Genomic DNA, 27426 nt, shown 5'->3' on the forward strand with positions numbered 1-27426 from the left:
CTAGCCCAAAAATACGTCCTTAAGCGTTCTCCAATTTTTATTTTCACATTTCAATTAAACAAAAGAATACATTTACTCTGTGCTTTCTCCGGCGTAGTTTTGTTTTTCTTCGTATGGCTGAGACGAACAAAATATTTACCTTATTCTTCTTGCTCATTTCATAGCGGGTGCCACTAATTTTGGCAGCCTTTATGCAAGCTAGGAGGTAGCATACGAGGGCCTGCTTGACAGTTAGTTGCCTGCAACAAAGCTCAAGTACTACGTGATGCGTGCGGTAAAATACACGTCCCACATACACCACCTTGGCTGCAAGCGCCGCTTGCGAATACTCCCAGGGCTAGTAATCAAATATTCATGTACAAATATTCAAGAATGTGGGCAGTATAGGATAGCGCCGTGGTGGCAATTAGTGAAAAAAGCACAGCACGCGTAACACGGAAGATGTGGATTCGGTTCCTGCCTGCGGCAAGTTTTTTTTGTCAGCTTTTGTTTAGATTTATTATAATACTTCTGCATTTAATTACACATAGCAAATAATTTCCCCTATGCCTTCTCTCGCTTCATTGCATGTCTCTTCGTATGGTTGGGGCGTTACAAAAATGCGAACCCCTAGTATCACTCTATCCTCTTTTTAGCTCAATAAAGGGAAACAGGCATCACATGTATGCCGTAATTCTTTGTTTTTTCAGGCTGTGCAAGTTTCCTCTTCGCTGCCCCCCTTCCTTACCCCTCAATAAACAAAACCTCGCATTTCGACTTTCCCATTGTGACTCTGCCAATTAAAGGAACCACCCGCTTTCTATTAGTGCATGAACAGTAAATCACAAACGTTAACTTCTGCAATTTGTTTTCGGAAAGTCATTTCAATGTTCACGAAATCTACGAACATTATGGATTTTTTTACAACTGGGTGCTACGTACTTTCTCGTCGAGCTATCCGTATTGTTTTCCCAATTTGTAAGCTTCCTGTTCGCCCTCGAGTACCATAAGCTTAATATGCGTGCATTCACTGCCCTAAGACACAACTCAAGCAAACAATAATGCACTGACTACTATTCGATGTTTCAAAACATTGGGAAATACTTTTAAGCGGACCATAAAAGACATAATAGCTAAGCTTCATTTCTAGAGAAGACTTCTAAAATACCATGCATGCGAGTTAATCAGCCAGCAGAATTCTCATTAGCCAGAAAAGACGCGAAACATTAGGGATGACCACACCACCTCGACGTTCCCACATCAGATTTTCCAGTGATCCAATGGGGCTACTTAATCACTGCTGAAAACCAGGAAGTGGAGCCGAAGTAGAGAACGCCTTGTTTATTTGACACTTGCTAAGAAAAAACTGCAGCGTGCGATCATGTCCTCGCTCGCTTGTCACTTCTTCTCTTCTTTTCCAGAGCATGCTATTTAACAATCACCTACCGTTAAATAATCATTACATAGCACAGAAAGGAGACAGAGACTCAACCTTGCAATTTTTTGAAGTATTCATTCACAACTTTCACCCACAAAGAACGGCCCACAAACGGGAGAATTTCATGGAAACGGGGAGATAACGCATGTATGGATTTCATATCTTCGCTTATATTTAATCTCTTTCCTTGAAAGAAACACATTGAAAGTTTTAAGGGATACTGTACCAGGCTAAAATTACTTCTCATTTTCCTTTCGTGACCCTGTATATGCGAAGAAATCTGAAACCAGGATCTGTCGTGTTGCCATCCTATCAGCCCTGTGTCATCTCTCGAAACCTTCACATATTGCCCCAGCTCACCAAGCGTTCATGGAGTCTTGAACTCTGACACAAAGAACATTCTCTGGATACTGAACCTGCAGTGAAACCTAGTACGTCGCAGCCTTCACTTTTTCCCATGTTCCCACACCGCTTCGCGATCCGCCACTGAACTGTTCGTCGCCCCACTGGACGCCGCAATCCCCAGCTTTAGAACTACTGGTCTACTACATCGCTGCTGGACGTGCTGGAGCATCTGCTCAATGAACAGGGTGCACGCAACAGAACTCTCTAATAAAAGAGCTGCAACAAATATTCTGTCAAAGAAATAAGTCCCATTAGCACAGTTTATCGCATTCGGTAAACTCACCTCAGATTGTCGCCGCCACCTCTTGTTTCTAGCATTAACCCTTTCGGATCCTTTAAGACGAACTTGGCAAGGTGTGCGCGTTCCAAGGCTTGCCAAATGTCCGCCTCAGAGTGAGAATTTGTGGGGTCCAGGTTCAACCTGAGCGTTCCCCTAACAAGGCTTGGGTCCTGAAAAATTCGAACTGGTTTTGAAAGAAGACCGCGAATACACAAAAAAATTGCCGTGCCACTGGCCGCTCGCGGCACTTTGCGTGTATTCGCGGGCCTCTCATGCTTCGAAAAACTTTCATGTAGCACGTATTGAGCAACAGAAAGCTGGATTGGGAGTTGTTCATGTTGCTCTCCAATTTTTCTAATTCACACTTTTAACCTAATTATAATTTTTGAGAGGTTGATTACTTAATGAAGACTAGTTGTTTGATTAGGCGGAATTAAAAATCTTATATGAGTATCTACAAGCGACAGCCCAAAACAATAGCTTGGTACTGTCCAGCTACGTGGCATTTGCATATTTTTATTAAAGTTCTGCTCAAGTTACGTGGGACAATCGCCATGTCTGTGTGTGTACTTAATCGCGCGCGCGCGCGCGATTCAGTACACATTTGTTACACACGTGTTACCTGGATGCACTATTCACTAAGCCACAACGCGAAAAAGATTAAACAGAACCCCAGGCATTACTCGAGACAATTTTTCAGCTAACTGTTCTTTGCGCTTCCTTACCTGCGGGATGACTGTAATGCTCCTGCGTAGCATGTGAAGCGGTACCGTCGAGATGTCTACGCCGTCGATAAGGATGTGACCCGCGGTTGGTCTGAGCACACGCAAGAGGGCGAGTAGCAGTGATGACTTGCCCGCTCCGGTGCGCCCCACCACTCCGACCTGTAACGTGAGTACAATTATCAGTGGTTCACAGTTGTATGGATAAGAAGAAAAAGGGAGCGTTTAAACAAGGCACGCTTTAGTTTACGTGTATGGGCGAGTACTTCTCTTTCATCTCTTCATTGTCATTTAAGAGCAGCCAAAGATGCGATTATTATTTCTGTAACAGCACAGCACGCATAAATTGAAATACGTATAGGCCGCATTAATACAGAAAAATATTCAACCATGTAATTTTGAAACACGTCAAGGAAAAGGAGCGCGTTTCTTAATGAATGTTACAGCACTTAAACATGGCACTCCTGCCTCTGCGCCATTGATTACATAAAGTTTACGCCATTGATGTCAAAGCAGTGAGCTGTGTGTCGTTGTTAACATGTAATTATTGCCAGCAGTTCTGGCGTGTTGCCCACGGAAACGAAACGGTAAGATCACACAAAAATAAAAATTCTGCGGAGACATTTAAGACTGCTTACATGTGGGAATGCGAAAGCATTATAAACGCTTAGGTGAAATGTTTTCGATTTATGTTTTCGACTGCCTTTAAAGTTTTTTTTCTGCTGAACCGGTGTGTGTGTTCGCGTGTACGTTGTCCAGAGACCGGAAACATTCGGACCATTTTTCTGCAGAACCATGAATTTTTTTGTGTTTCCTTGCTTCGTTTTCAGAGGTGTGTTTCCGTGGGCGACCACGTTTCACAGTTTCCCTGAGGTAGACGCTTCGCAGAGCATCCCAGTAGACGCAGTACCGATGAAATCCAAAGAGCAAGTGACACGTGGGAGGCAGTGACGGAGGCAGTGACGTGACGTCTGCAATGACGCACGCACTAGGCACAACTTTGGTCAACCATAACCGTGGAGCCACCATGGCATCGGGGAAGCGTGCTCATCTCGCGCCACGGAGGCCCGGAAGTTAGGTTCCCATCCAGACCGAAATGTACCAAAATTTTCTTTTCAATTCCAGTATTGAATTTGTTTACAGAAACCTGCCTGACAAATTTGACGTCAATCCGAGCATTTTTGGCGTGTTTTACTCTTCGCGCCGTCGGCCATTTTTAGTACCATCTTTCAGTCACGCCGCCGACGACAACGCCGGATTTTAGCTAATGGGGCAAATAATGCTTTCGCATTAAAACGCGACTAATGTGGCGTGCGGTAATCGACAGGCTGTGTGTCAGTATGTTACCTTCGGCTAGTGAGATACCCGAAACGACACAAATGCGTCCCAACTGATTGCCAGAACTGGTTGTAATGCAACTTTCAGCATCCTCGTAACTACTTTCACGGTCCAGAAATTGTATGTAGCGCTGCTCACTGCATATACAATTTGCGGACGCAAGACATTTGCGTAGAAGAAAACATTAATGCGTAGCAGGATTAGCATTTTGAAAGATGGATTTCGGTACCTGGGCACCAACGGCGACGGAATCAATGGAGCAAATTTTGCCATTACTACTTCTAAATGAGCATCTAATCGGCCCCTTTCATAACTTAAGCCAAACTTAATTACCCTACACAGTCCCATATGCTTAACAATATGACTAAAATCCCAAAACCAAGACACGAGCTTATTCCTTGTTTAAAAAATCAAATATTGCGTTTTTGGTTGAGCGTAAGGAAAGTATTAGCGCGTTATCATATTGAATGATGCTACCTTTACTTCTTAGAATACCCTAATCAGTAGTTCGACACAGGCCGCACTCTCTGCCTCATACCGTTTTGTATCTGTTTTGGGGCTATGGTAGTCTAAAAATATGTCGTGGCTGGGCGATCCGCAAGTACGCTTTAAAGGCAATGCACCAAGAAAGCAATGGGTTATGCGTTCCTTCGACAAAAAATAACCAACTCAATGCTTCCTGGAACAATCTATACTTATTGATATAATGCTACTCTATCGTCGTACCACTTTGGTTAAGCACTGTTGGAAAACGCTGGAATGATAGATGTTGGTCCCTGCAACAGGGCAGTCTATATACTCTGCAATAGTCTGTTGCTCGCAGATTTTTAGAAGTGATTGTTTCAGTACGCGTACTTTTTCCATAGGCTGAATTGTGAATGTGACGTCACTTAGCACATCCCGCAGGACGTATGGACGATAGGAGGATGAGTAATTCTGGAACTCAATTTTCCCTTCACTGGGCCAGCAGGACAGGCATTCGGACAGCGGAACCTTTGTTTTGCTGCTCGTCGTTGGTGCGTCGACCTGCAAATTGGATCAGGAATTCGTTACACTTACCGTACTATAAACAGCTAGTTATTACGTTTGTTTATCCTATTAAAGAGGTGTACCCTTTCTTTATAAAAACTAGATTATGCACCAAAAACATCGTGTGTAGTATAGAGTCGGGACCCAATAATATTAAATCAGTTTTTAGTCAAGACCTTTTCCAAAGCTTTAAATATTCTTTCATCAAAACGAGGAATGTCTTTTTGCCTTTAATTCATTTTCTGAAAGTGGAAAAAAGTATATAATTGCTTGAATAGTTCATGGAAAATCCTTTGGGCAAATGGCAGGACAAAATATCTGCCCCTTGTGGTTCCTTCTATCATGTAGAAAAAAAACTGCAAAAAAATTTCATCAACACACTTGGGCTTCTTCGCTAAAAACATGCTACTTCAACCTAGTTTTACTTCAGCCAGAATACTTCTACTTTCACAGCCGCCAATATGGCATATAACATAACATTCCAGACAGAATAAAGAATACTGCATGCATTGTTGCACAGAACCTGTAACTGGGTGGTTTGACAACGAACAATGGTACAGTCAGAGAAAAATGTGTAAACTTGGAGATTGTTCTTTGGGCTATCTGTCTAACATCAACACAGTGCATCAGTATAACTCAGTGGGCAGCATTTTCAAAAAATAACATTCCAGGAAGGCACCAAAATAAAACAACTTGCAGTTAGCAACGTCGAGAGAGTACACCCTTTTATTACCATGGGTATACTTACGACACTTAGTCGTAACGTCCTTTCTGCGTTATAGCAGAATTTAATCAGAATTAGAACACTGCTATAACGCACCTGAAAATTTACGAAGGGCCGTAAATACGCATGTTATGAGAAGGGCATTCACTGTCGACGTTGCTAACTGAAAGTTAATGACATGCGGGCCACCTTTTGAAATATGACTTTTTAAAATTGTGCTCATTGAGTAACACTGGCTCATTGCAGTAAAGTTTGACAGATGAGCACAAGGGCAAAGTCCACAATTTCTGGTTAGGACAGCGAGGTAAAAATCATTTGCATATCACTGAACACCTGAAGTATTTCTGGTAAGTCATCACAACACAGATATTTCTAAGCCATGGACGGTGTCAAGATTATTTCGAAAGCGTTGAAATAAAGCAATTCTTGTTCATATTTGTAACAAGAACACGCATAACTTTGACCACCATTGAAGCGATTGCAAACGGAAAACTAACAAGAGGAACATTTTGTTCATAAATGTAGAATAAGACTATGACTACTCAAGCCTTAGTTGATTAGGAGAAAAGTTAATTATATGCGAATATTCTAAATTTTGAGTGTCAACCATACAGTCTTTACTATTCGATTAGAATTTGATTGAGTAACACGCTGATGAAACTTTTTGAATATTCGATTCAGTTGAAATATAACGGATAACCACACTTATTTAAGTTTCGGGGGGAACACCGATGAAAGTGGAGAGCGATCTGAATAACGTTTCGGCGGGGAAACAGCGGTTTACCACGTATAGGTGCCAGCCCCTGAGTGAACAAACGGAGGAGCTAACTTCTGCACCGTAATTTCGAGTTACTTATTAGGGTGCTTCGCATTCGGGCAGCCTATAGATTGTTTCTGGGTTGAAGAACAATGTTGTCGGATAGATTTCGCGACGTTTTGCATCCATTGGGGCATGGAACCGGCGAGATGGCGGTGACCCGTACAAGTTTTCTACTGCTCACGCAGGTGTTTTCGGCGAGCTTTTCCACGACGCTCCTTCCTCATGGATTTCCGTTCGACGACGTATGCCTGGAATTGGCCGACAGCGGTTCTTCGTCTTCAACTGATTTGTTCGAGGCCTTCGAGCTACAACAATGTCCAGCTGGTGACAAATTTGAACGTTTTGTGATTCCAAGATGGCAGCATTGCTATGTGGGCATTGACGCTGTCAAGTGTCGACTACAAAATCACCGGAGCATCACTGTGACGATGGGGCGTGGAACCAGCGAGATGGCGGTGACCCTTACAAGTTTTCTACTGCCCACGCAGGTTGGTTCTTCTTACCCTTTGAAAGCGTCGCGCTATATTTTGCCGGTTCCACCCCAAGTGCTTTATCTTAATTTTTCCCGTCGGCGACACGGTTCTGTGTTGTCAAATCGTGTGCATGTCAAGAGGCATTTTTCACTTTTTCGTTGCCCGGCATTTTATCTACTTATTTTGCAGCTTTCTTGCGGAGATATTGAGTGTAACCCAGGTCCACTAACTGCTGAACAAATCCAAGAACTGTTAAATGGTCAAAGTGCAATACTTTCCAAGTTATCGCCGCTCGCTGCAGACATTACTGACGTTAAAGCTCGGCTTCTTTCGTTAGAAACTAAGCTAGAAAAAATCGACACAACTGAAATAATCTTAGCTAACGTTGAAGATCAGCTGCGACAAGATCATGATGCTTTGGCAGGCGTGATTAAAAAATTGGATGACTTGGAAAATCGGGAGAGGCGCAATAATTAGGTTTTTATGGTTTAGCGGAACTATAATGCCAATCAGATAGAAGCCCAGACTGCGGAACTCATCATAAGTCAGTGCACTGCGAAGCTTGAATTATCTTCGTTGGCTATTGAACGTGCACAAGGGCTGGGTAAATTCTGTGAAGGAAGAAATCGGCCCATCATTGTTTGTTTAAATTCTTTCAAAGACCGCCAAGCCATGCTTGCAAAAGCATTCAAGCTTAAGGAATCAGACGTTGCTATATCTGAAGACTTTTCCCGTACTTTCCGTGATAAGCGAAAGAAATTGTGTGCGTATGCCAAAGAAAACAGCGAGGAAGGCTTGAAACCAGTTCTGAAGTTTGATACGCTTCACTTGGGGAGCAGGCGCTTTCAATGGGACAGTAAAGCCGGCGTTGTGCGGGAGCAATGACAAAGTACTGTTAATGCTGGGATGTGCCCCATTAGCGTTCTGTTAATCAACTGCCGCACTGTAAAAAATAAAGTTGATGATTTTCACTTTTTTCTTCGTACCACCCAACCGACCATTGTTTTGGGAACAGAATCTTGGCTAGACCCGACTATCGTAAGCACTGAAGTATTCTCTGACACGTACGAGTGCTTTCGTCGAGACCGCTGTGCACGTGGCGGAGGAGTGTTTATTCTTGTCCGTAATTGTATCCCGAGTGTCCAAATGGAATTTCCTGATAATGAAACTGAATCGAGTATTTGTAAAGAAAGGTTGCACAATGGGAAAACAATTATTCTTGGGTCATTTTATAGGCCTCTTGGTCCTTCTCTACAACCACTGCTTCATTTATACAATTTTCTTGAAACTATTAACAATGAATGCCTATGTCCCAGGGGGGACTTTAACCTCCCGGATATTGACTGGTCAGCTGGGGAACCAAGAGATACTGCTCGAGGGAGCCTATACTGAACTTTCTTTGATATTGTAGATCAGAACACTTTCTATCAGTATGCGCACGAGCCATCGCGCACTGACGGAACAGGTCACGTTCTCGACCTCTTGCTCTGTAACGTACCTGATGTTGTGTACAATGTACGGGTGTTGCCAGGTTTGAGCGATCACAACGTTGTTCTAGCAGATTTATCAGTTCTGTATGTGAAAGTTGCAAAAGCACCTAGTCGAAACATTTATGCCTACATCGGGGCCAACTACGAGGCGATTAGCACTGCTTTCGAGTGGTTCTTTCACCCGCCGTGGTTTCTCAGTGGCTATGGTGTTGGGCTGCTGAGCACGAGGTCGTGGAATGGAATCCCGGCCACGGCGGCCGCATTTCGATGGGGGCGAAATGCGAAAACACCCGTGTACTTAGATTAAGGTGCACGTTAAAGAATCCCAGGTGGTCCAAATTTCCGGCGTGCCTCATAATCAGATCGTGGTTTTGGCACTTAAAACCCCATAATTTATTTTGTAATTTTAATTGAGTTGCTCTTTGCAAATTCTGACGCACTCGCAGATGATCTAGATATCGAACAACTGTGGAATACTTTCAACCTGAAAATGTTTGAACTACGTCCCATCACGAGTTATATCAAGTAGGCGAGCTCGAGACAAACTCTGGTTTAACGCAGAGTTATGTGCCCTTGTTCGACGACAGCGACGAACTTATCAAAGATACAAGGCGTCTAATTCGCCAGAGCATTTGACCTTGCTGAAAGCAATGAAAATTGAATTTAGACAAAAGTCTGACATCGCTAAGGACTTGTATTTTTTTAATTTAGGTGAAAGACTTGTCAGAGATACCAAAGAATTTTGAAGGTATGTGAAGCGTAATGACAAGGGCAACAGATCGATACCTGCTTTGAAAAATAATGAAACAATTATTCATGATATTGAGTCTAAAGTTGAAATATTTTGCCGCTATTTTTCATCTGTGTTTTTGCCGTCTAGCTCAAGTACTGTCTGTTTTGAATTACCGGTTGAAATAGACCGCATGCCAGAAGTCACCTTTTGTGTCTATGGTATCCGTAAATTATTTAAAGATGTGAACCAGATTGTGCGGACGCGTTATGCTTTTATTTCATCCGATTGTTCCAGAAGTCCCTCAGTGAAATAGACATGCCTGATGATTGGAAATTAGCGCGAATCGTGTATATACATGAGAGAGGTGTGCGAAACTCCCTTCAGAACTACAGGCCCGTTTCCTTAACTAGTATACCCTCCAAAATTATGAAGCACGTAATTTACAGTTGCGTTATGGCCGATTTAACTAAATATAATCTCCTAAGCCCCGCCAACATGGTTTCAGGCGTCGTTTATCTTGCAATACACAGTTGGTAGAGTTTATACACGATTTAGCATCGGCAATTGACATGCAACAAGTTGTGGACTGCGTTTTCTTAGATTTCCGTAAAGCATTTGACGTAGTCGCACACAGTCTCCTAATCTCTAAATTAAAAGCCTATAACTTGGATGGTCAAATAACAGCGTGGATTGCCGAATATTTGTCATTGCGGAAACAGGCTGTTGTTCTGAACGGTATATCTTCACAATATGCATCCGTTACGTCGGGAGTTCCCCAAGGCTCAGTGCTGGGGCTGCTGTTGTTTTTGTTGAACATCAATGTTATTGCAATTGGTAGGCAGTCTTCATTCAGGATGTTTGCCGATAATTGTGGTGTTTATAGAGTCGTAGACTCCATTTCCGATTCACTAATCCTGCCAGTTGTCTTAAATATTATAGCAGACTGGTGTGTGCGCTGTGATATGTCATTGAATATAAATAAGACTGTTCACGTCACCTTCACAAAAAGGAGCTAATCATCCGCATAGGTATAGAATTTTATAATTTTACTCTAAACATAAGCAAGAAATTTAAATATCTAGACGTCTTTTTTACTTCTTATTTACGATGGAGCAAGCATGTTAACTATATTGGAATTAAGGCAGCATCAGTTTTGGGATTTTTGCGGCGCAATTTTAGCCATTTATCGAGTAACTTATAAACGCAGCTGCATTTCAGTCATGTAAGTTCAATACTTGAATAAGGATGTGTTTGTTGGGACCCACAAACATCTGCTCTTATAAATAAATTAGAAAACATCCCAAATAGGGCAGTTAGATTTGTTCTTGGTAACTATAGCCGGCAACTTAGCATGACAGAAAGCAAACCTAAACTTAAATGGCAAGAGCTGAAGGCTCGTAGAAGGCACATCAGATTAAAATTTTTCCACGATATTTGTTATTCTCAAACAGGCATAAACCGCGAACAATATAACCAGGTACCACATTACATATCTAAGCGACTGGACCACTGTTTGAAGGTCAGGGAGTTTTCTTGTAGGGGTGACGTCTTCCGTTATTCCGTTTTTGTTAGAACTGTCCGAGATTGGAACAGTTTGCCATCGCGCATTGTATACATCACAGAAAATGAGGCTTTTTTCCCCACATTGTAATAATTTGTTCATGTATTTAGTAAAGTCTCTAACATCCCTGCTGTAATGCCGTACGGGGCGATGCAGGTAATAAATAAATGAATAAATAAATATATAAATAAATAAATTAAACGGACGTTCTATACCGTAGTATAACACCTAAACTTCAACGGACAAAACACTGTACGGGCATCTGGTGGCGTTCTGTCTCTCTGATTCATTATTGTCACAATACAACACATATGATTGCCTTCTAGTTGTTTCGCATATAGAAGGTCCCATATTTACAGGATGTTCAGTTGTGAACGCCATTCAATTTATGAAATAATGTAATTGCGATTTCTTTCTCTACGAAAGAGACCCCACTTCCGCTGTCTCTCACTTCGTTCAGAAATGAGAAAAATTGTCTCGATTCCATATTGGAATGTCATTTTTTGTCAAATATTTGTGTTAAATTCGATATGGGACATCACTATTCAAGGTTTTCTAAAGAAAACTCAATTAGACGACTGATATAATTAAAACATAAAGAAATGCCTCATCAGAAAAAGCCAAAGTGAAAATAATTTTTAATAAAATTGCAAAAACACATCGCTAGAAATTAAGGGATGCCTACGCGCCTGATCATGAGAAGGAAATTTACAGAAGAATAAAATTGGGGTGGAGTGCATACGGCAGGCACTGCCAAATCCAGACTGGGAGCTTACCACTGTCGTTGAAAAGAAAAGTGTACAATCACGGCATTCTACCGCTGCTAACATATGGGGCAGAAACGTGGAGGTTAACAAAGACGCTCGAGAACAAGTTAAGGACCGCACAAAGAGCGATGGAACGAAAAATGTTCACGCTAACGTTAGGAGACAGGAAGAGAGCGGTCTGGATAAGAGAGCAAACGGGCATAGCCGATATTCTAATTCGCATTAAGAGAAAAAAAATGGAGCTAGGCAGGCCACGTAATTCATAGGATGAATAACCGGTGGGCTATAAGAGTTACAGAATGGGTACCGAGAGAAGGGAAGCGCAGTCGAGGACTGCAGAAAACTAGGCTGGGTGATGAAGTTAGGAAATTTGCATACGCAGGTTGGATTCAGCTAGCACAAACAGGGGTAATTGGAGATGGCATGGAGAGGCCTTCGTCCTGCAGTGGATATAAATATAGGCTGATGATGATGCGTATGTATAAGAAAGATCTATATAGAGCAACAATGTATGCCCTGGAATACCAAGGGCAACGTCTTTTCTGATTCCTCCAGAAGCGTTCGGTTTCGTCAACATCAAGATGCGCACCATGTTTGAATCAGAAATCGTACATTATCATAACTCAACGTTCCTAAGAGCAACGGAGAAGTAGTCAACACTTTATATGCACCGCAACCAAGCAGAACAACTGCAAAAGAATAACACCCATTATAATACCGACAAGACCAGTAAGCACTTCAGAGTCTGCAGTAGGCCTAATTTTAAACCTGTAAAAATAGTGTGGCAAGAATACTATCATTATGGTGCTGATGCGGACTCGATGCAGAATTGTTGGTCCTCTTTCTAGGACTGCGAGACACAATGAATGTCTACATCGTCTACATATCCTGTGGCTTTGCTCTTCATTTTCCTCAACCAACAATCTTCGCTCTTGTTGTTCTCTGTGTTACCTCGCTTTATAGTGTTCATTGGGTATAGTATCGGCTTCTTTTTGTGTTCAAAGCAATTGTGTTGGTGGTCAGGTGATCAAGCGCGCGCTAGGAAATGTGAGCGGGCGTATCCTCCTCACGCCCAACCGTTGATGCGCATGGCTGTCCATGCGGCTGAGCGAATACGCAGCCTGCACGCCGTGCCTTAGTGGTAATCTTCGGCCGGTGAGCTGAGATGGCTGGTGGCTTCGGCGCGCTGTCTTCCCACGCACCTTGTGTAGGGGTGGGTTAACGCATCAAGTCACCCCCGAGAGAAGAAGCTGTGGCATGGTGCCAACTTCACACAAATAATTATCCACACTTCAGCCTCGTTCACGCCGTGCACCCCGCCCTTTACTCGTATAAATGCCCTCACAGTGGCGACTGCACCTCCACCTACCACACTATGGCAAGCCCCTCCAGCATGATGGTGATCAAAATATGGGAATTACAAGTTGTAATATCTTTGTGCTATTCTCTTCTCCCTATCCTGCTTCTATGGTGTTTCTGATGTTAACTTTCCTGAAGATATTGGTAAATTCCAGACCCTCATTATCAGGGTCTGGAATCAAGACCATCATTGTCACCGTCACTGGTCACTTCGTCTTCGTTTTCAGAAGGGGAAACAAATTTGGTAATTCATGAAATATGTGTTAGTGGTCAGCGATTATGAACAATTATCATTTGGCCAGCCGTACTTCTTTGTTGACAATCTTTAATGACCCTAAGCCACAAATGGGCTATGAGAGACACCATAATGTTTCTAACTACGGCCCCTGCGGCCTTGAAGCGAATTCGTCGTCTCTTGGTGAGCTAGAGAACGCCATAGCAAGTGAGCCACACAGTAGATGCACGCAAACTTTCAAGTGCGATTCATGCGAAGAAAACTGAAGTGATAGATTCATGGGCATTCCTAAAACACTGAACTACTCTAAACAAGCCTTGCGATGCTAGTAGATGAGACACCTGAACCTCTGAGAATATTTAAATCGCCCCTAACTACTTTCTCAAAGAAAACGTTGCCCAAAAAACAAAGGCAAAGCACCGCCAATAATTCCTTTCCGCCGTGCGCCATATCGGGCCCTGGGAATGTTGGCCAGCGACTCGGCCACCACGATGTGGAAGAGCCTCATCTAGCACAGATACTGGCATGCAGAAATACGGACAGTATTCAGCGGGACTATAGACCTTTTCGCTGTTTACAAACATGCGCCCTGGACGGCTTCCGATTTGGCTCAATGACGTAGTCAGCTAAATATAGCGAGCAAGAAAGGCAATGGCGGTGATATAGAATAGCAAGGCCGTGATTTTGTAGCGATACCTTCCGCTCGATTATATCGTTCACGGCCGGCTGATCGCTTTGATAACGCGGGTGGGACGTCGCTCTGACCACTGACAAAGCGCGAAAAGGAATATCATCGGAGAAGGAATCGCTAGAAAATCGCGGCCCAGGAGTGCGCTTTGTGATCCGGCACAGTAGACTGATAAGACCCGTGACCGGAAGTTCCTTGGGAGCGCACTATTGCCGCTGTTATCGCGCGAGTGAAATCATCTATAGCCGTCGCCGTATAGCTGCGCCACACCTAGCACACATACTGACATGCATAAACACCGACAATATTCGGCGGGACTATAGCCGCCACCGTATAGCTCAGCCACATCTAGCACACATGTAATATGCATAAATACCGACAATATTCGGCGCGACTATAGCCGCCGCCGTGTTGCTCAACTGGTAGAGCATAGCATGGGTTTTGTAAATGTGGGTTCGGGAATGATCGTTGGCAAGCTTTTGTCCACTCCTATTTCACTTTTCCTTATTAGTTTTACATTTCAATTAAAAGCCACATTTTCCCATATGCCTTCCATGTCTTCATTTTATATTGTTTTGATATAGATGTGACTCCTCAGAACTTGCTATTTTACACAAGGTTGACCTTTTGATTGTATGGTGTGCACTACGCTTCCGAGATCTTTTTTTCTTTTTGTTCATAAGTCCTAAAATTATGTCAGCATGAACGCAGATAGCACTATAAGAACTTGCACTATCACTCTACAAGTATTCAAGAATATTGGCAATACGTTTTCTTGTGCTATGGTACATTTATGTACCAAAAAGTGTGCTCAGAATGTAAAATCTTACTCAACTGCAAAGAAGGGGGGGGGGGTTACTTCAACATGGTGCGCGGACGCTGAGAACACATGCCAATACTTTTTTATTGCGGCTCCAGGTTAAAACAATTACGGCAGAACTCATTTCACGATAACTGTCGATGGTAATGCGATTAGCATTCGAGCAATGTAACGATACACCAAATTTCTGACGTCAAGTTCATTTGCCATCTGTCGTCGCCATTCTGAGACTTCCGTTGCTTCAGCTATATGTGACCATAATCCGGCGCCTCCCCATGTTACTATTGCGCTCGCTTGCCAAGGTCACCCATGTGCATGGCGGCATGACAACGACTGTGTGACGTCGACGCAATGACGATGATGGCACGACAACATTATAATAATAATCAGATGACGACGAGGGTGTATGACAGTGGCGTGACAACTGAATGACGAAGCCTGCATGGCGACGATGACGCGACGACGATGGGGTGACGACGGCGACATGAGGAGAGGCAATTGACGAAGCTGGAATTACGTGGATTCAACGACCACCACGGCATCACGACCACGAGCCAAGGCCTCGTGGCTCTAGCTATTAGATAGGTTAATAGATAGATAGATACACTCAAAACGCCTGAAGTAGGCCAGGAATCCTAATCGAATTATTGCAGTACTAGCGAAGGACATTGCAGTAGGACCCCTTATCTACTTTGCTCAGTGAGCTTCAGTGAAGACCGACATCCATTTCCCGAATAGTGAGTACTGAGACCGACCAATTATGCATCTTCGCATGCTGCTGCTGCAGCATTGGAGATATTGTCTTTTTATTTACCTGCTTTGTTATTTTGCCATATAAAATTAGAATGTATGAAAAGAATTTTGCGAGTGAAAAGCGAGAAATGATTGTTTAGAGATGGCTACAACATTTCAAACCACATTTATTCCCTTTCAAAGATGTTATAGCCCTATGCACCATGCACTACCTCACCATTACCGGCCGTCCACGTATCAAAAACAACACCCTTGGCGAGGAAGCTCAGTTCTCTTGCACTCATGAAGGAAGCGCGTCTTCTCTGTACGAAGTTGGGCTTTGAGACAATCGGTGTCAGACTTTCGACCACACACGCCCGACCATGACGAGAATTGATATCTATTCTCGTGGACAGCTTCTATGAAGGGAAAGCTACGGGCACGTGGATGCTGCACATGTGTTACCGCGCCAAGTAGAAGTTCGGCAGCGTTTGACTGTGCTTTTGGTTTCTCGGAACAGACGCTGAATCGACGCAGCTTCTACGTGCGGCGGTGTCGTATTTGCCCAGACGCGGAAGGGAAAAGTCGCAATATGAGTTAACTTTTACACTGAGTGGTGTGTTCTGTATTACTTATCTGTTGCTAATAAGATGTTTATCTTTTCACTTCCCCGGCCTAAACTAACGTGGATTAAAACGCGGGGCTCTTATCAGAAGCGCTCTTACTTGTGCGCGCTTTGCCTCCGTAGCTTCCCTTCATAGCCACAGAAAGTTGTCTGTGAGTATAGTGCCAGATGTTGTTAAGACATAGTACCTTGTGCGAGGCCTTCAGTTTCCAAGTTAGTAGAGAAAATGTGAGGAAATCTCGGTGATGCCGAAGAAGAAAGTAAAGCTGGAAGATTGGCGGAGTAAAGATAGTTTAAACACAAATTTGAGAGAACACCATTATCTTAGGCCCGCGAGACACCTTCCGTCGATGGTTTCTTAGCACGAAGCACATACCTTAAAAGCCGAGAACACGCGTAGAAGAGAAAAAACATTACGAGCGTTATGGTACCATCTAGGATCTCTCTTCAAAGGGTATGCTTATAGAATCCACACAAATCCAGTCATTAACTTGACGTCACGCGCAGTTTAGGCGCATGAGAAAGTTTATTGTGCTTAGTTGGCTCTCTGACATCGGCCCATCGGCGTGCGTGAATGACGGAAGCTCTTTGATGAGCTTGAAGGGCTTATCCCTTCCCGTTCACTTAGGAGTAGTGCACCAGTATGAACGAACAAGATCGCTCGTCCCCGCTTCGCTTAGCGAGATCGCCGCCGCAGAAGGTGCAGAACTCGGGATCTGGCATAGGGCGAATATTCGCTCGCTATGCTGAAGTGGGGGTGAGTCGAGATATTAAACTCCTTAGACTATGCAGTGCGAGACCCGCAGTGGTTGCTCAGTGGCTATGGTGTTGGGCTGCTCAGCACGAGGTCGCGGGATCGAATCCCGGCCACGGCGGCCGCATTTCGATGGGAGCGAAATGCGAAAACACCCGTGTAGTTAGATTTAGGTGCACGTTAAAGAACCCCAGGTGGCCAAATTTCCGGAGTCTCCCACTACGGCGTGCCTCATAATCAGATCGTGGTATTGACACGTAAAACCTTATAACTTAATTATGCAATGCGAGAAAGTAGTAGCGATATTGTAGCTGGCCGGCCACACTGCACACATCATCATCATCATCAGGCTATTTTGATGTTCACTGCAGGACGAAAGCCTCTCCCTGTAATGTTTAGTTACTCCTGGGGAGGTATTATCTAAGAGTCCACCTAGTGGGCAGGTCCATTTCATCGGCTGTTTTAGTGCTGGATGGCTGTGCATGGCGACTGGCTCCTGCTGAAGCACATATCGATCCAGCCCAGCCAATCAGAAACTCAACAGCAGACGAAATGGACGTGTCCACTAGGTGAACTCTTACAGAATACCTCCCCTGTCTTGCATTAGCTGATTCCAGCTTGGGCCTGCAAATTTCCTAACTTCATCACCCCACCTAGGTGTCTGCCGTCCTCAACTGCGCTTCCCTTCTCTTGGGACCCATTCTGTAACTCTAATGGTCCACCGGTTATCCACCCTACGCATTACATGGCCGGCCCAGCTCCATTTCTTCCGCTTAAGGTCAACTAAAATATCGTCTAGCCCCGTTTATTCTCTAATCCACACCCCCCTTTTCCTTTCTCTTAACGTTAGGCCTAACATTTGTCGTTCCATTGCTCTTCGTGCTGCCCTTAACTTGTTCTCGAGCTTCTGTGTTAACCTCCACGTTTCTGCCCCATAAGTTAGCACCAATAGAATGCAATGATTGTGCACTTTTCTTTTCAACGACAGTGGTAAGCTGCCAGTCCGGATTTGGCAATGCCTGCCGTAAGCACTCTAACGCAATTTTCTTCTTCATTAGATATTCTTCTCATGATCAGGATCCCCTGTAAGTAATTGACGTAGAGTAACGTACTGCTTTACATACTCTAGAAGCTGACTGGCGGTCCTGAATTCTTGTTCCTCTGTGAGTAATTGACCTTGATGAACATACTGCTTTACAGATTCTAGAGGCTGACTGGCGATCCTGAATTCTTGTTCCATTTCCAGGCTATTGAACATTATCTTTGTCTTCTGCGTATTCATCTTCAACTCCACTCTTACACTTTGTCGGTTAAGGTCTTCAGTCATTTGTTGTAGTTCGTCCCCAGTGCGATCTTCATGGAAAACACGTGCCGAGGGAATGTTTAGTATTCATGACACGTGAAATCCGTCTTACGCACTGGAAAATGTACCAGCAGAGAACCGCAATAGGCACGCTTGCATATTTACACATTGTAAATTGGCACATTTGATTTCTCAGCTGGCCTCGCTAATAATTACGTACCTCTGGTTGAAGCATTGTATACTGCAGACACCGCTCAATTGACACAATCATTTGCAGCACGTTGAACAGCACCACGCACAGCGACATCAGTGACAGAGGCACCTGGAACGAGCAGGAAAATGCGCTCGAGCTGGGAATATGAAGAAGCCATGCGCTTCCCTGAAGTCATCCCCATGTTCTTCGCTTTATCACTAAGAAGCGTCACCTCATGTCCTAACTTGAAACAAAGAAACAATCAAACGGAGAAACAAAAACAAGTAAAACAGCAGCTCAATATATTTGAATAATGTTTTCTGAAGTTATCCGTAGGTAAAGTGAAATTATTTCGATTACAATGAGCAGAACTGGTAGTCATTGAGTATTTCACTAAAATTGATGACCACCTAAAAATTGATGCCATCATCGAAAAGTCAAGTTTACCAGCCCAGCTACGAAACAAAAGCAGAAAATCGGACGTATTTGAACAGTTTACGTGGACTTACAAGATACCCCAATTTTACCGACACAAATTTTGGAAAACTCACGTTACCGAGCTAGTCATTTCGCTTTATGTCCAAATTAACACGGCTATGTTTATACCGTTAAAACGTTCCATGACGCGCAGCTTAGAGAATTCGTATATTGCGTTACATACAGCGTGACCGAGTTGCAAAAGTATTTCGTTTGCATTCAGAAAAACCTACCGGCAATTGCTAAAACTCCATGGCAATAATCAATGAAATGCTGCCAGCGGTGATTGGAATTATATCCTTTTTATAAAATGCGAGCAGTTCTTGGAAGGAGGGGACTCACCATCCACACCTTGGCAGCTAAATAGAGTATGCCCAATTTTTTTAATATTCTGAGGACAAGACCGGTGCTATCCCAGAATGTACTTAGCATGCTTTGGGAGGTTATTTGTGGTCTTATACGCTCAGAAAAAAAAACGCAGGAGAAAGTAATAACGGGTGAAGTTACTAAATTTACCACCCATTACTACCCCTTTACTAGCTGCTTGCTACCTTCGAAAATACAGGCTTATAGAAGATGTTCATCTTACTAAGCAGCCACTGTAGGGTTACACGGACTAGTTAGTAAAAGCTAATACCCTTGCCCACTGTGGCCTATTATGCTGTGTAGCGGTGGTCTTTATGCGATGTTTAGATAAACTATAATTTCTATCATTATGTTGGATTAATAGTTATGTGCTGCGTTGTGACGCACATATGTGCAGACCAACGCTCTTAAATTCTTTCCAGTTCTCAAACTGCGGAGCGCCGCCTGACCCATTTCCGTTGCGCGCCGCGAGGGGGCACGCACGACGGAATTAGCCCGGCAAAGCGCAGCGTAGCAGCACGTTTAGGGCAGGCGGCCGCTGTGTGGGTAGTCGTCGTTTTGTCACATTTGCGTCCACGCTCGCTTTATTTAGTGTTTGTGCATCGCGCTGCCAATTGCTTGGACTATGCCACGCTGCTTCGTTCGAGGCTGTAAAAGCGGCTACGACTCCGCGCGATCCGTGGACGACAAGAGATTTTTTTCAGGGCACCTCGCAATGCTAAGCGCCTTCAACAGTGGGAGCACGCCATCCACGGCTGGACAGAAAGCTTTCAAGTTCGTGTTCCGTCTGTGACCTCCACTTCATCAATGATGACATTTTCAAGGTCTTCGAACACAACATTTGTGGTGAAATTGTGGTCATACCACGCGACAAATGGACGCTGAAACGTCGTGCCTCGCCTGTTTCCGAATTGCCCAAGTTATCTCTCGAAACCCACACGGAAACGCAAAGCACCAGCTCACAGACGATCACCAGCAAAACAAAAGCGGCAGAAGAAACATGCTTAGTGTGTGGATGCTGCTGTCGGAGTTGCCGACGACGAAGCGAGCTTGTCTACCGATGACAGCATACCGGTGGAGAATGTGTTTGACGTGCTCAGTCGCATGGCGAAAGCGGGACTAAAAATTCGAGGTTGGTCCCTTGACGTTGTTGATGCAATGGTCGTTTTGTACAAACTCGGGATAAGAAAGAATATCCCGCTTGTAGAAATGACTGTGGCGTTGTCATCTTATTTCTTCTTCTTTCTGGGTTTTACGTGCCAAAACCAGTTCTGATTATGAGGCACGCCGTAGTGGAGGGCTCCGGCATTAATTTTGACCACCTGGGGTCCTTTAACGTGCACTACAACGCAAGCACACGGGCATTTTGGCATTTCGCCTCCATAGATATGCGGCCGCCGGGGCCGGGATTCGATCCCGCGACCTCGTTCTCAGCAGCGCAACGCCTTAGCTGACTGAGCCACCCCGGCGGGTGTGGGTGTGACGTTGTCAAACAGCCTTAATTTAATTGTCAGTGCAGATGGTCGAGTTGTGCCACGCAGTGTGTACGCCGGGAAGCCGACCACTGAGTTCAAGTGTATGAAAGACTTCACATACCTCTTGCTATATGTGGAACAGCTGAAGCTGTGTAAGGGCTGTCCTGCAAAGAAGTACCGCAAAATCTCTTCGTCAGTGGTGGCATCAAAGCATGGTGAAACGTGGAGGCTCAACACAAGCACGGTATTGATTGTTAATGCTACATGTGCTCAGTGCCGGACTCTCGAGAAGCTTTTCTTGCAGCGGACGAAGCAGCAAAAAGATAGCAAGAAAAAGCAGGCTTCTCGCTTGAAGTTGCTGCGTCGCAAAGCCATTCGTGCAGCCTCAAGGCGAGAAAAACTGAAGGAAGAAGTCGTTCTGGTGAAGAGGAAGCTTTGTGCAATTACGGAAGAGACAATGGACAGCGCTCTTCATATTCATCCGGCCAGGCAGCAACTAGCTTTCAAGATAGCTTTCATGGCTGCAAAAGCCAAGTCAAGAAATGGGAGGTGATATTATGATGAATGGCTTATGACATGTTTGTTACTGCAAATCTCAAGTCGGAAGGCCTACACTTTACTTGCTGATATGCAGCTGCTACCACTGCCATCAAAGGCTCGCCTTCGCCAAATAATAGCAGGAATACCATGCAAGTATGGATTCAACCAAGTTGCATTGAACAGCGTCAGAAGCCATCTCAGCAACAAAAGTCACCTAAGACGGCTAGGTGTATTGCTCCTAGACGAGATAAAGTTGAAGCGAGGCGTCTCCTTCAAGAAGGCCTCTTGCAGAATGGATGACTTTATCGACTATGGTGAAGTCATGACACCAAATGCAAATCATCTTGCTGATCCTGCATTAGTACTGATGTTCGTGCCACTGTTCGAGGACTGGGTGCAGCCAATAGCAAGCCTTGCTACAAAAGGAGCGGCTCCTGGAAAAGTTTTGCAGAACTGGTAATGAGCGGCATCCTGGAACTGCACAGGAACAATGCGTCAGTGCTGGCTGTGATCAGTGATGGGGCTGGCGACAACAGGTCTATGTGTAGCCAGCTTGGAGCGTCAGGGAAAATGGATGCGACATGCCACTTCATTGAGCATCCCTGGGAACCGTCACAAAATATCTACTTCATTTGTGATGTTCCACATATTGTGAAGTGCAAACGATAGCACCTGAGGAAGCACACATATGGAATGGTAAGGAAAAAAATGTGTGAATTTTTCGAACAGTTTTACAATTCCTTTTTATTACTTCCAGGCTGGCGACCTTCGCATCAACTTTCAGCATTACGTGGCCCTATACGAAACAGAAAAAAGAAGCACATACGTGTTGTGCCAAAAATCTCCGAAGCACATGTTTCCCCTGCCAACCTGCGCAAAATGAGCGTCAGGCTGGCTACACAGGTATAACTTGTTGCTGTCCAAGCATGTTGCCTTTCTGTTCGTAAATTTAAAAAAATGCAATCTCTCTCTCTCTCTTTTGCCCAGCTCTTTAGCCGTGGAACATCAATTTCATTGCGTGTGTATAGCGAAGCAAATGTCCCTGGCTTGAAAGACTCTGAAGGGACTGAGACATTTACAAGAATGCTGAACGATGTTTTCGATGCACTTAACGTCAAGCTTCCGTGCAGGGGAATCAGGCGTCATTCCAAAGAGATACAGGCAAGTGGCCAAATCTCATTCTGGAACATAAGCTTGACCTTTCATATGCTGTCGTTTTGATTCGTATTAGCGTGAACATGTGAAACTTTTTTTTTCCTGATCATGAAGCAGTTCCTAGAAGTCTTGAATGTGACTGAGCAAAATGCAGTCGAGAAGGTACAAAGCTATTCGCGTCGCAACTGACGACCGAGTCCTTACGTGTCACATTGTTGTCGATGCTAGATATTATCAATTATCTGTTCAACAAAGGAGCGCTTTATGTGCTCACTGCGAAGCTCAACCAAGACCCCTTGGAGGTACCTACCACAATAACCTTGTTTCCCTTTTAATATATAATTTATAGATGTTCTACATATCCACTTTAATGTGTACATTTTTCTTTCAGCGGCATTTTGGTCTTGCACAATCATTTGGAGGAGATGAGTCGCACCCCACCGTCACGAATTTCTCGCATATATTTCGTCTGCTGAGCCTCTACATACCCATCAAAACAGCGCTACGTGGAAGTGTACAAGGCGAACATAATGCTGTACTTGTCAGTGTGGAAGAGGCATTGAACCCTGCTCAAGCGGTCCATCGCTTGAACAGAGCTTGTTTGAGAAATGAGATTGAGGCTAGACTGTTAGCAATTACTTCTGGTCCTTCAAGCTCTCTCGAGCGAATGGACATCGAGCACAGCTATTTCTTAGGCGGTGTAGACGATGCTGTGACATACAACTTATGTTATACACAAAATGAGCAAGCACACAGAGTGTGAGTTGTGCGTGCATGACATCAACTCAACTGTTCCACTAGTTAGTTCCGATGCATACTTGAAAACATATCGGAGCTTTAAGGAAGGGAGTCTCAAGCGTCCAACAATCAAGATGCTAAAGTTCATAAGAATTGCAAATGACTCCATATCATTTTCCATTGATCAGGCAGGTCTCTGCGGTGACCTATTTTGGAAAGCCCTGGATGAGCTAGAAAAGTGCAGTCTTGCTGGGCTGGGTTGCGATGAGCACAGGTGCGCGCTCACGTGCCAAATACTGAACTTTTTTTATTGCCACGCGAATGCATTTCTATTCGAGAGATGCGAACCGCCGCCTAGAAACGAGAGAAAGTAGCCATCGCTAACAAAAAGCTCGTCTTATGTAATGCCACGCTGAATGCGGCTCCTGTAATAAAAACTTTTCAACTCATTGAGAGAAGCAAAGCTCTTGTTTATTTATTTCTTTTTCAGTTACTAGTAACTAGCCACGGCCACTGAATAAAAAGAGGCCGTGCTTAGCAGACGCAAAAGGCAGTCGCAGTGAAGGGTGGCCCGTCGCTGGTTTGGACGCAAGTGCTTTCCATGTTCAGTTGGCTAAAGGCTGTTTCACATGGTGCGATTTTCGTCGCCCCGGAACTGCGATTTTCATCACATGCGACGAAAATCGCAGTCGCAGGGCCGATTCTGCAATTTTCGGTTGCGACCACGTCGCAACGTCGCAGCGTTCGCTGCGATTTTCCGTCGAAATTGTGCCGAGAGCTATTTCGCGGTCTGTTTTGGAAAATGGCGTCATTCGCACGACACAACGTTTATAGATACTTTTGTTCTATAAATGTTGGCTCAACAAGCCTCGAACAGTGGAATTATTTGAGTGGAGCCGTGGATTGCGCAGTCGGCTCGTACTATCACCACCGACACGCGAAGAGTGCAGATAAAAACTCGTAGGTCGGATTCGGTTCTGTGATTTCTATGCATTTGTTGACACGCTACGTTGCTAATCACGTGACGCTGTTTTTTATGTTGGCTTCGGGTGCTGATGGTACGTAATTTTGCGTGATTTCCCGTTATTCACAGGCACTGCGAGTTGGTAAATACTACGAGGTGTCCCTCGCGGGAAGGCATGGCCTTCGGATGTCGTCCTAATTGTCTGGTTGTAGAGAAAACTCGCGATATACAAAAACGCCAGTTTTAGCGCGGTATGCTTTTACGGACGACACAATTTAAAGAATATGCAACTACGGACAAATGCTACGCTCAATAAGTCACGCTATATGCTCGACTACTTAGTTGCAGTCGGTTTGTTTGGGCTTTCATGCGCATTTTTCCCAATGAATTATCTCATTTCAAGGTTCTGTTACTTCCGCTGTGAGACGCGACTGCTTATCAAGCTCGCAAAGCGAACGTGCAAAGTATATGTCGCAATGAATGTTCTACAATAGCATATTTAACGCTTTGACTGGGAATAAACAGTATTGTCAATTTATTTTCGAAGCAGTATTTAAACAGTTTTTTTTCTAATTTTTCTAATGTATCATTTTTTGCCTGCACAAAAACCACTAAACCTTCAGTGTGTTGCACACTTTGTATCCTTAGTGCATCTGTATTTAGCGTCACATTAAAAGGTAATTGCATATTTCGCTTACTTCAGTGCATCGAATTACTTTTGTTTATGCTGATTGTAACATATCGCAGTACTCTAAGAAACTACTTCGCCATAAACATCCTTGCCTTTTCTTGCTTCTCTGTCTCTACTTCCTGTAAAACACATGCAATAATGCAAAAAGTAGGCAAACACCTTGTTTTTTAAAGCAGTAGATAACTCATTAAGCAAAAGCAGATCAAAATTGTGCAGTGAAGTCAGTCGGTTGCATTCCTTTGTGTGAAAGATAGCATCTTTTCAAGTGTGGGTGGGTCTTGCATGTCCACAGCTCATAAAGTGTGCAGACTCATCACGAGGCATAGGTATTGCACATCAAGATGGAGGCAATGTTGCTAATAAGTCAGCACTTACATGTATTACTTCAGAAACTCGTATAACCCGTCATTACTCAGTCGAGCTTGCTCAGTCATATTCACCAAAATTCTACCTTTCTGAGCTTGCTCCGACTAATATTCTCCAAAATTATACTCGGCCGAGCTTCATCTGACTAATATTCACAAAGATTCTACTCATGCAAGCTTACACCGAGTCATATTCACAAAAAATCTGCTTAGCCGAGCTTGCTCCGACTCATATTCACCAATATTCTACTCAACTGAGCTTGCTATGACTTATATTCATCAAAATTCTACTCAGGCGAGCTTGCACTGAGTCATATTCACCAAAAATCTACTTGCCGAGCTTGCTCTGACTCGTATTCACCAATATTAAACTCAGATCAGCTTGCTCTGACTTACATTCTTCAAAATTCTACTCAGGCAAGCTTGCACTGAGTCATATTCACCAAAAATCTACTTGCCGAGCTTGCTTTGACTCATAATCACTAAAATTAAACTCAGATGAGCTTGCCCTGACTACCACATCACAATATTCACTAAAAGTTTACTCAACCGAGCTTACTCGTATTCACCGAAATTCTACTCAGTCAGGCTCACACGAACTCAGACCCATGGTTAGTTCGAAGTCTTAGTGAGCCGACGTTTGAGTGAGTTCACCGTGCCATGTATACATTACATTATGTGACAAGTGCGGTGAATAAGCAAACATTGCTTATTAGTACGTGTTGCATCGGGTTAAATGAGGACAACTGTACACACTGCAGTTAGTTTTCTTGAATTTAACTGACCGTTGCATGAAAGCTTCGCGTCATGTCGATTGAAGCAAGTGCATTGGATCTGCATCATATTTTTTGTCAATCCTGCTGGCTGTCCTGGTCATTACTGGGTGGCCACATTTTGTACATTTCAACACAAAGTTGAATAAATGACTTTGGTGCAATATATTTAAAAAAGATGCTTGCATCACTGCACGTATAACAATCAGAACATGATACAAACACATGCACATAAGATGCACACAATTGATAAATACATAAACAGACCGAATCAGCTAGCCACCACCTATTGGAAAAAAAAAGAAAAGCACAGGCCATTGCTGCAATGGGACTACGCATAACCATTCCCCTTGCCAGGTAAATGGGCTATAAGAGAAACACTCGTGCAACCTAGCAGTTACCTCGAGGTAGCCGCTATGGACGCTTTTGCATTCGCAGCTGGCCACGCAACCACGCTAACCAAGTGTGTTCAGTGTGTACTTGTACTTCAGCACATTGTTTACTGTCGATATCTCAAAAATTTAATGTGGCTCCTCAAAATTTTGAGAATGTTTGGATTCTGAGGCTTTCAAAGGTAAATAGTTTTATTCCATTCTCGTTCAAGGTGAAAGCTAATACAAAAGTTTAGAGATATTGTCAGTGCCCCTCACTTTCCCTCAGAACATATGTAGTCTGTTATTGACATTCGAGCAGCTTTTCAACAGCAAGAAAGGGAGTCAGGTCCCCCTGTTTTCAGCATTGGGTTAACGCAGGCAATTCAGGGAGGCATAAAGTATTGCTAATACAATCGGTTTGGGAATACCAGACTGGATTGTACCTTGACGTTTTCCTTGCACTTTCTCATTTTGGTCAAATAACCTAGTTTGAAATGGCTCCAATTAGCATGCTATAACATTGGTCTAATATAGGTTAAGTCCATGACTAGCTTAATAGCTTGAGATGCTGGCTTTCATTTCCAGGAAAAGAACCATAGAACGTGCTCCAGTTGCATACGTTTTTGGTTGTTTGGGGTTTTCCGCCTCACTTTTAAGATGTGCTGAAACAGGTAGAAGCACGCTCATGCTATTAGCCGATTGTTTCGATAGCATCTTACTTTACACTTACCACTATGAATACAAAATTTTAGCGTTCGATTTTGTCATTAAACAAACAAACTTACTCCTAACAAGGTATTTAAATGTTAGCCGTGGGCCTACGCGTCGGCGCTACGTACTGCAGAATATTGACTTAAGCTTCTTGATTCAGATTCACAGCACACTAACAGCGCGAGAAACAGGACGAGAAAGTAGACGACACCCATGTCTGTGAGAATGATATGATACTACGTAAACAAGTGACTGCAGCTCCTAAAAAATGTGGTGTCGGCTTTTACGTCTTTCGAAATATTCAGAGAGCACTTGTTTGAATAACTACA

General features: G+C 43.8%; 1 protein-coding gene across 1 annotated transcript in view; it reads right to left on the reverse strand.

The window, feature by feature from the left end:
- Positions 1 to 27426, reverse strand: part of LOC119443683 (ATP-binding cassette sub-family C member 3) — a 203301-nt gene that overhangs the window by 18065 nt on the left and 157810 nt on the right. The window contains exons 21-24 of the mRNA XM_049660466.1: positions 18496 to 18597; positions 5018 to 5188; positions 2828 to 2986; positions 2106 to 2272 (exon numbers count right to left, since the gene is read on the reverse strand). Coding sequence (XP_049516423.1) covers positions 2106 to 2272; positions 2828 to 2986; positions 5018 to 5188; positions 18496 to 18597 — 599 coding nt within the window. The remainder of the gene's footprint in view (positions 1 to 2105; positions 2273 to 2827; positions 2987 to 5017; positions 5189 to 18495; positions 18598 to 27426) is intronic.

This window comes from Dermacentor silvarum, chromosome 1, assembly GCF_013339745.2.
Source record: "Dermacentor silvarum isolate Dsil-2018 chromosome 1, BIME_Dsil_1.4, whole genome shotgun sequence".
In the NCBI taxonomy this organism is placed as follows: Eukaryota; Metazoa; Arthropoda; class Arachnida; order Ixodida; family Ixodidae; genus Dermacentor; species Dermacentor silvarum.